The 9,981-nt window shown below is 44.4% G+C and overlaps 1 protein-coding gene across 3 annotated transcripts in view; it reads right to left on the bottom strand.

Annotated features, from left to right (window-relative positions):
* BRF1 (BRF1 general transcription factor IIIB subunit) overlaps positions 1–9,511 on the bottom strand; it is a 175,142-nt gene extending 165,631 nt beyond the window's left edge. Inside the window, exon 1 of one of the 3 annotated variants that reach the window (XM_083839101.1) lies at positions 9,394–9,511. Coding sequence is in view for 2 of the 3 variants with exons in the window: in XM_083839099.1 (XP_083695225.1) it covers positions 5,163–5,349 (187 nt within the window). In the remaining variant the exon portion in view is untranslated. Of the gene's footprint in view, positions 1–5,162; positions 6,102–9,393 lie in introns of those variants that run through there. The other 2 variants (XM_083839099.1, XM_083839100.1) reach the window with 2 other exon arrangements.
* Between the last annotated feature and the right edge of the window lie 470 nt (positions 9,512–9,981).

Raw genomic sequence — 9,981 nt, forward strand, 5'->3', positions numbered from 1 at the left:
GACAAGACTCACCACTCCCTGAGAGGCAGCAGTAAAAAGAATTGTGGGATTAGGCTAATTTACAACCACGTTCTCCTCTTCCATCAAGATCATGGCAATGAAGAGCACTGGCGTCACAAGCTGAGACAGCCAGATCATGCCCATCTCCAAAGGGTGCCTCATCAGGACTGACATGGCCTAGCACCCTCTTTGTGTACTTAAAATTAGGTATTGTGCTTTTATAAACACCCCCAACTACCATTGGGAATATTTCATGACCCCGATTACGAAGTACTGCATAAGCAACTTGATAAACCTTTCTCTAAACGAATTTCTGTCTTGCAGTCTGGATATCTGGACACCTAGTAATAAGACTCTCTCATAATCACAAATATTTCTACTATAAACTTCTCACAAAAAGGTCACTTAATTAAGTATTTTCAAGAGATAACGTATCTATATAATTGTCAACGTCAGAGGAGTTTTGTTCTTACCATTTCCCAAAACAAAAGCTGAAAGAAACCAATATTAATACTGAGGGACACCCGCCATTTATACTGAGAAACCTTGCCCTCAGATTCTTAGACAGGTTTTAACAGGACAGTTAAAACCCTCAAAAGCATCTTTGTAGAGCTCAGAAAAAAACGTAATCTTCCTCTGTAGACTCAGAAGAAGAGCTGCACCAAGTCAGACCAAAGGTCTCAGTCCAGTATCCTGCCTCTGAAAGGTAATGACCATTAACAGACATACCTACAAGCACAAAGCTTAAGAGCAAAGCTTGTCATGATACAGCTCTTGTGCAATTGCCCTGATTCTAGAGATCTAAGGCATATGGATTTCCTGAGCCAGAAACTGTATCTTATTCTTAATGGCCACACCATTTTTGTCCTGTTTGTTCAGTCCTTTTTGAACCCATGTGAACTTTTAACATCCACCACTTAAGACCCACAATTTAATGAAATGGGGGCTGTTTTGTTTTCTGGGAAGAAAAAAAAAATAAAACAAAAAGAACAACAACCACTCTTGATGCTTCTGAACATCCTACTTGCTACCTTTAAAAGCTAGCTGGTAGCTTTCTTAGTGCTCCCCAGTTTTTGCATTATGTGATATTGAACAACTGCTCATTGAAACCAGGATATTGTACACGATTTCAGACCTCTATCATGTTCCCATTCAATCATCTCTTTCCCAGTCTGAAGAGGCTGAGTGTATTCAGTCATTTCTCAAGAGCAGAAATGCTCCTGTTGATCACCTTATCTCCCTCTCTATCTTTTCTAGCTCTACTAGACATTATCTTGAGGATGGAGAGGAAAACAGAGGAAGAGACCAGAACTGCGCACAGTATTTAAGTTGCAGACAGTGCTGTGGATACAGAACAGTGACTTGCACTGTTACAGTCTTTTCCTGAAAACTTCTAACATTACCCTAGCCATACTGCATTTTATTTATTTGTTTTGTAGTGTGAATGAACATTGAGCTAAATATTTTTATAGTTATCCATTGAAACCCTAAAGGACCTCTTTCTAAAGCTACACTGACCAGTCCAAATTCCATCATCTCACACATGGAAGAAAGAAACAATCCTAACTCTCAAACAACTCTTAATCCCATGTGCTGTCCTGCTACTCAGACTACTAGTAGAAACTGGTTCTTGTACAGTCTTTACTATCCCAAATAATTTAGTGTTGCCAGCAAGTCTCATTAACACAACATTCACCTCTTTTCCACATTATCAGACAGCCCAGATGTCTGTGGAACTTCACTGCCACCTCCTTCATGAGAATTACTATTATTTATTTATAGCCTATGTTACTTATTGTTTAAGTAGTTTCTCTGTAATGACTTTCTCTTATCCATGACAGCTCAGACTCTTTAGCATCCGGTGAAGGATCTTGCTGACCTCCTTTTGCAAATCCAACTATCTTCTTTGTCTACATACTTAGTGACTTTTTTAGAAAGCTCCAAAAAATCTGCAAGGCATGACTTCACCTTGCCAAAAAACTTTCTTCCCCCATATTTACCTGCACATCCACCTGTTTTATCCTTTTGCCCAACTGACTCACTAGCCTACATTTTTCAAAAACTTCCCTTCAGCAGCAAACTAAGATCTTTCACTCCAAGCCCCTCATTTTCTCAGCACACCCATGTTCAGTTGTTAAAACTGTCTGAGGAATGAAACAGATATACGCATGGGCATTGGAAAGTACTGGCCATACCAATCCTCTGTGAAAGGCATCAGTGTTGAGGCTGTGGCTTCCTATGCTAGGCACACCGACATCCAAATTTCAGTACTGCCTGTGGAAACGTAACTGTGATCTCATGCCTTCTTCCAACCCTACCAGAACAAAAGAAGGGATTTCCCAGGTGTCGGTTGCTGGGCTTACTGTCAAGGACTTGGCACAAGGTAGACAGGCCATTTTGCATCAATACTGAGAAGCACAGGCCTCTTCCCTCTTTCAGCAAACAAATGCAAGATTCTGAATCTTTAACACGCAGCTTGGCAAAATAAAAGGTTTTGCCAGATGTACCAAAGAGAAGTCAATAACAATATCTCAGTGCTTTCCATTTCCTCCTTTTTTTTTGAATATGAAAATAAATAATGAATAAAGGCATCTATAGCTATTCTACATATATTAGCACACAAATGGCTCTTATGGAACCTGGAGGGGCTTGGGAATCTCACAAGATTTGTTGCACAACCAGGAAATCCAAACTCCTCAGACATAAAGAGACCCATTCAAATCCCAGCTCTGCGCCAGAAAACCTGACAGCCCTCACACCTTGCAAAACCTGGGCAATGGTCTCTGAGTCCCCCACCCCTACTGATCAGAAATCGGGGTCTCAAAAATGGTAGCCCAGGCACCTCAAACACTGCAACACTCCACACTGTAGGGCTGCCCACGAACACCACACCGCAGTCCAAGGAAACTTAGCCCAAGGCATTTCATACACTGAGGATCCCTCAGAGCCACAGCACTAAAAAGCCTACAGAGATGATGAGAAAAGAAGTTAAAAACAGGTAACTTTGATTGAATCCTGCCTATATAGTCAGAAGAATCACTGAAAGCTAGAGCTTACCAGAAAACGTCGTTTTCAGCAAACACATTAAAAGAAAATTACATTCCATTGCAAATTATCCAGAGAGGACAACACTCAGAGAAGAATGAATTTTGTCTTCCTTATATAGGAAACGAGTTTCATGCCCATTCCCAAGTACTTAAATCAATGTCATACAAGCATAATAGACAAGCATACATCACAAAGACACTGTTACTACAGCTCAAATACATCTTTTCAGATTAGCTTGTACTACTCAGTTTAAAGATCAGGGAGAAAAATATTCATGACATAACAGAAGCATTTGTCTTGGAACATAACAAATTATACCTATAGAAATTATCATACCCGAATGCTCTTAAAACATTTACTGTGTGAAATAGGGCCTCTCACTCATCCTTGCGTTAACTTTGCAAACCTACATCAGCATTAGTTTGAAAGTCGTGTTCTGTTATTTTCACAAGCAGCCTTCACCAAAATGCAAACATTCATGCACACGGGGACTTAAGTGCTAGAAGATGACAGTATCAACATACAGTGAAGCCCCTGCAGCCACACCTTGTGCCAGCCAGATAAAGCCACCATAAGCATGCTAGAATGCGCTCCAATTAGCTTTTCACTCTTACACGCCCACCTATTTTCACAGCGGTTATGTCTTCATGGGTGCTAGAGTTATTTTTCAGTGCATCATATGATAGCTAACTATTTACACAAGACCAAGGAACTATCTATTCAAAATTCATTACTGCACTGTCCATTTAAAAAGAGAAGCCAATTACAGCACCCCAGGACTTGCACAAAAAGTCCCTTAAAGGAACTTCAAAAACTGCTGTGCAATTCAGCCCAAAGAGGAAAGAACCTCAGCACGGCACAGTTCTCTCTTTCTCTCCTGATATTTTTTCATAGCTCCCAAAATGAGTTCTAGCTTGCATGCCATCTGTCCTGCATAATTTCGGGTGGGAGGTAAAAAGCAGCACAAGTCCATAAAAATCTAGTCCCCACATCATTACAAGGAAAAGTGTAGGATACGTGAGTTAGTCAGAAGCTTAAGAAGAAATGTAACACCACTGCCCTGAGATAGAAGATGACAATGGCACCAGACATCTAGAGGAACCCTAGACTACAAACTCCCGAACTCCACCGTGCAGTGCTGCCCTTTCCACCACAATGACTCTTTCTTCCCCACAGCCATATAGCCCTTTAGGCCCCTTGTTTCACTGCTAAGCTCCTCCACAAGGCTCCTTCCCATGTTTCTTGCATTTTCTTTCTCCCTATACATATTCCCCACACCTATTTTCCTTCTACCCTCTTCCAAACACCATATCCTCTGCATGCAGCCCCGTTCCATGCACACATCCCTTACCCTCCAGGGATACACCCCAACCCACCCGTTTACACAATGAGACTCTTCACCCTTTGCTTCCAGCCTCTTTTTGCCTCCACCACGTCACCTCTGTGCCGCCGTGCACTCCCTCTGCCCATCAGCCACCTAACCGTCCCATCTCCTACCCCAAATTATTTCACAGACCTCCCAGCTCCCCGTGCAGCCAGCCCTCCCACACCCAGCCCACCCCACCGACAGCTCCAGCCCCTCGTGCACTTATTCCTGCCGCACACGAAGCATCTCCCCCACCTCGCACAGCGCCTTCCCCCGTCCATCCCAACTCCTTTTCACCCACTTCTGCCCCCACCTCATGCAGCAGGCAGTGCCCCTCTCCCATTTCCACTTGGCGCAGCGCTGGTTCCCACATCCCCCCCATGCTTTGCAGAGCTCTCCTCTCCGCGTGCTGCCCCCAAAACCCCTCTACCCAGCACCCCATCCTTCATGCACCGACCCTGAATCCTGTTCCCCACACCTGCCTCTTATTAATCCAGCACCCGCTCCCCCACACCCTGCAGCACAGCACCCTCACCCCCACAGCACTGCCACCCCCAGGCACTGCCCTGTCCCCCTATAACTCTCCTGTCCCCCCACAACACCCTCTCTCCGTATTATCGCTTAACCCCCCCGGACCTTTCCGTGTCCCCCCCAGCACCCCTCCCTGTCCCCACCCCAGCACCTCCCTGTCCCTCCCCGTCCCGTCCCACGTGCGCCCCTCCCGTCCCGTCCCGTCCCCGCCGCTCACCGTCCAGCGACACGAACTGCCCCACGGCGGAGGAGCCGCCGCCGCTGTTCTCCACGAACTGCACCTCGGAGACGATGATGTTGTCCTCCAGCACCGAGCCGCAGCCCGTGCACACCGCGTCCCCGCGAGCCGAGTCCACCTCGATCTCCGAGCAGCCGCAAGCGGCGCACACCCGCCCGCCCGGCATCGCGGCCCCCTGCCCTGCCCCGGCCCGGCCCCGCCGCCCCCCGCTGCCGCCGCCCGGCGCGGCCCGGCCCGGCCCCGCACAGGCCTCGCTCGCCGGTACCGGCACGGGGAGGAGCGCGGCGGCGGCCGCCCCCCGCCGGCTCTCGCGAGACGTGGCCGCGCCTCGCGGGGCGGGAGGGGGCGAGGAAATGGCGGCGGGGCGGCGCCTGCACGGCCTTGGGGGAGTCGCCTCACACGGGTGTTTGTGGGGAGCAGCTGGGGGCCCTCACCGACAGGGCTGTTATATCTCCGTTCCTCAGGTGTTTTAAATGTTCTGCGAAGCCAGCCCGTCAGCTTTTCTTGCTGAGCTGCGGGAAAGGGAGAGGTCGCAGGCTGTAGGCAGACCACAAAGATTCACTCAAGTTTCCCTAGGTTTCGTTCATTTCATCATAGGCTTCTTATCTAAGCTTATTTAAGTTGTTAATAAATTCATGCCACGGTTTCTGTACGATAAAACGTTTCCTTTCTGCCAGTCTTTGTCCTTCCCACTCAGGTAGTTTCATTTGTGGACAAAAGAGTAGCACTAAAAAAGGAAATTTGCACTCTGGGTGGCAGGTGGTATAGAATCACAGAATCCCAGAATGATTAAGGTTGGAAAAAACCTCCAGGATCATCTGGTCCAACCACCACGCGACCACCAATGTCACCCACTAAACCATGTCCCTAAGCACCAGGTCCAACCTTTCCTTGAACACCCCCAGGGACAGAGACTCCACCACCTCCCTGGGCAACCCGTTCAGATGCCTGACTGCTCTCTGTTATTCTTGACATGCCATCAAGCCTATAATAATTAATTGTGTACACGCCATCAGTAACTAAAAGTTGTGTAACAATATGTGGCAGAGAAAAGCGTGGGCCTCGTTTTCTCATCTGTATGCCAATTTGTGTTCCCTTGAAGATAAAATTGGGGCTACAACACTCGTATTTCAAAATAATGCTTCTGTTATGCTTCAAAAATTATTCATCAATCAAATCTGTTCGACCATTCTATGATAATAAATAGGTAAAAATGTTATGGGGCATAATGAATCGGTTTCAGTAAGGTACTTTGAGTTTTGCCTAAGGTACCACAGCATTTAAGTCTAGTGCTTTGTAACTGTTTTGGTTATTCATTCCTGAACCCAACAAATACACTTTCAGCCAGGGTTATTTTTTGCTTTATCACACAACCCATATGTCATGAACTAGTGTGGCATTCCACTGACCGAAACTGAGCAGAATAGATACCACAGCAGTATTTTTGTATACTTTCAGCTGTTGGCATTAGAAATACACAAGCCCAATGCAGAAATCTCACAAAATTATACACCATGTAGATAATGTCAGAGGAAATTATATTCCTGATACAATTCCTGAACAAATATTTTTGTTATTTATAGGAGGAGAAAGCCCCATGAAAAAAAAATAATATATATTTTTTTTTTTCTCACTCAGCAAAGTCTCTGCAGTATCAGAACATTTTAATTGACAACTGCCAAACCAGATCATTCATCATACAGTTCTATGACAGTCAGCACCAACACAAGAAACCCTGCAGCAAACAGTTATGAAATACTTTTCCCTAAAAAAGTTCATTCTTAACTCACTTAAGTAGAGGCTGATGTATTTATGATCCATGAGGAATTAAATTTTGCATCCCCATTGCAAAATTAGTGGTGTTTTGGTTGTTTAAGTGTTACCAGTCTTTCCCGGGAGTCCCAAACAAGTTTGGAGTTTTTCATTTTGAATGTGACCACCAGAGGGCCCCAGTGAGTGTACCACATACAGCTGCTGTGCCCAAAAAAAAAAAAAGCTTATTTAATGATTTAATGTAATACTGAATAAGGAAATGTGTCCTTTGCCTCCTTCTCATGAAAGTTTTCTTATACAAAAGCCCTTAAATATTTCAAATGTTTGGTCATCTTCTATTGGCCGAAATGTAAGTCATTCTTCTCCACTGCAAGATCTTTGTCCTTTCTGCTTGCAAGAGGATTAACTAAAACCTTTTTGACCAATACCATTTACTCAGTTCACTTAGGATAGCATAATAACCTTTTAGTAAGCCATCTCAAGCTTGAATTCGAGTTAGAACTGACAGATTAAAAATTTGTGTTGACGGAACCCCAGTCCCTGCACTATTTTGCCCTTCTGGTCAAGAGGAGAAAAGAACCTGTTTTCTATTTCACCTACCGTCATATTTCATACCTCTTATTTTCACTTCTAAGTGTAATAAAAAATGGTGATCAGGATGTCTGTTAGCCCAGACTGACCGATTTCCTTCCTACTGTGTCTGCAGGAACCCCGAATATAACCCCAACCCCCCCCACCTCGGGGGTGTGTTTGGGTTTCAAAGAGAGGAACTATTCTCATTTGCATGAAAAATAGAATATATATTTTTTTCCTACTGCTTATACAACAGTACGAATAATGCAAAAGGACTGTACAAAAACAGGTGGGAGTGCAAGGGAATCCCACTCTGCTCCTGATAATGCTGAACAACACAGCAGGGACTATGCTAGAGCAAGGTGATGACACATCACTGCACTTTCAGAAGGAACGAGTCTTCTTCTATAAATAAACTAATTTGAAGCAGATTCTTACGCATCATATGAGAGAAAATCCATGGACTCTGTGCCTTGTCATCATAGCTGAACCTTCTGTGTACTGAGCCTCCCAGCTCACCCACACGCGTGGGAAATATTTTCGGTTAAAGTACGAGGCACAGAGTTTAATCCCTTGACTTGATCAGCTGCTGTGAGCATGTGAGTATCCACAGCTCTCTGGGATCTCAGCTGTGATCATGCATCATAAAATTTGGCCTAAGAGTCTGGCTGAACTCTCACGAGAAGTTTGGGATGTGCCCATAACAGGAGTGGGGGCAAAACACAGAGGAAACCTTCTTTGGTTCTGGACTGTCCAAAATAAGACAAAATAAATGATGCATTCAACCTGCAAATTTACACACAGATTCTTTGGAGCTGAAGTCATATGGAAACTAGATAGAGGGGGAACAAAGGATTTCGAAATGGATTAACCTTATAAGGATAGTGATAGCAGCTGGATGCTTCTTTTTCTCTCAGTGCCAGGCCAAATGCATTTGGCTATACTAGTGATGGACACGAGGGGGCACCCAAGGAAAATGAAATGGTCGAGGAGCTGCAATGCTCCCCGGACTGATTTTCCATCTGTTTTCCTTTTTTTTTTTTCCTGAGTCTTTTCTAGTTATTTCCTGACATTGTTTTCTTGACGTTTATCAATAAACAGTAAATTAATAGAGCTTTGGGAAAAACATTCTGAGAAGACAAGTTTTTGGCATCTGTTAAATAGGGTGGCAAAACAGATTAGCAAACACATGAATTTATCTCTGTGCAATCACATCTTTGCTGTTCAGAGATAGCACTTTGCAACTGAGCCTTGATTCCTAGGTAAGTGGCAAAGAGACCACATGGCTTTCACAGTCACCTTTCCAGGATCTATGCCTTGCACAATTCTTAGTGTGTGAGGAGAAAGCTCAAGTGCTACGGCTTAGAAAATCCACTGAGAAATCAGCAGATGGAAAGTCCAAGGGTACTGAGTACAAAGGTCCCGAAGCAACCACCAGCTTGGGAAGCCTCTCATCAGCTAACTGTAGGAAGCTGTGTGCAATACTGCTGTCTAGCTGGTCTATTCCTAAAATCCCCCCTGCACGCACACTACTTGAAGATGTACATCTAATAACTGAGTGCTTTTAGGAAGGACGTAAATAAAGCAAGGAACAAACAGATATGTCCTCACAGTTTCTAGCAATCTGCAACTTCAGAACTTCATCAGCTGAAGGTTAATACACAGCAGGAGACTTTTTATCTGCTTGTTTAATCAGGTTTTGAACTGTGTATGCTTTCAACATCCACAACATCCGGTGGTTTAGGGTTCATCACAGCTTAGTTGGTTAGCAAGTGAAAAAAGTTTAAAAACGGACTAAACATTTCAGCTGGTAATGTTTAGTTCTTGGGCTATAATGAGTGATGAATAATTGCTCCCTTCTTACCTTCTTCATGCCATTCAGGATTTTACACTCCTGTTTTACAGCTTCTCTCAGTCAGGATCACTTCACAAGAGCAACTCTTCCTCCAGAAAATTGCAATGCTGATCAGCCGCAGTCTGGAAAAAAAAAATAAAATCTGTTCAAGGCAGTCACTTAAGAGGAAACCCTTTTTAAGGAAGCACAGAGTCACAGAATTGTTCAGGTTGGAAGAGACCTCCAAGATCATCTAGTCCAACATTTAACCTAGCACTGACAAATCCGCCACTAAACCATGTTACTAAGTTCTACATCTACACATTTCTTGAAGACCTCCAGGGATGGTGACTCAACCACTTCCCTGGGCAGCCTGTTCCAATGCTTCACAACCCTTTCAGTAATGAAATTTCTCCTAATATCCAATGTAAACCTCCCTTGGCAGAACTTAAGGCCATTTCCCCTCATCTTATCACCTCGTGCTTGGGAAAAGAACCCAATCCCCACCTCACAACAACCTCCTTTAAGATAATTGTAAAGGTCTCCCCTGAGTCTTCTTTTCTCCAGGCTAAACAACCCCAGCTCCTTCAGCCACTCCTCATAAGACTAGTTCTCTAG

The sequence above is a fragment of the Anser anser genome, assembly GCF_964211835.1.
Source record: "Anser anser genome assembly, chromosome: 5".
In the NCBI taxonomy this organism is placed as follows: domain Eukaryota; kingdom Metazoa; phylum Chordata; class Aves; order Anseriformes; family Anatidae; genus Anser; species Anser anser.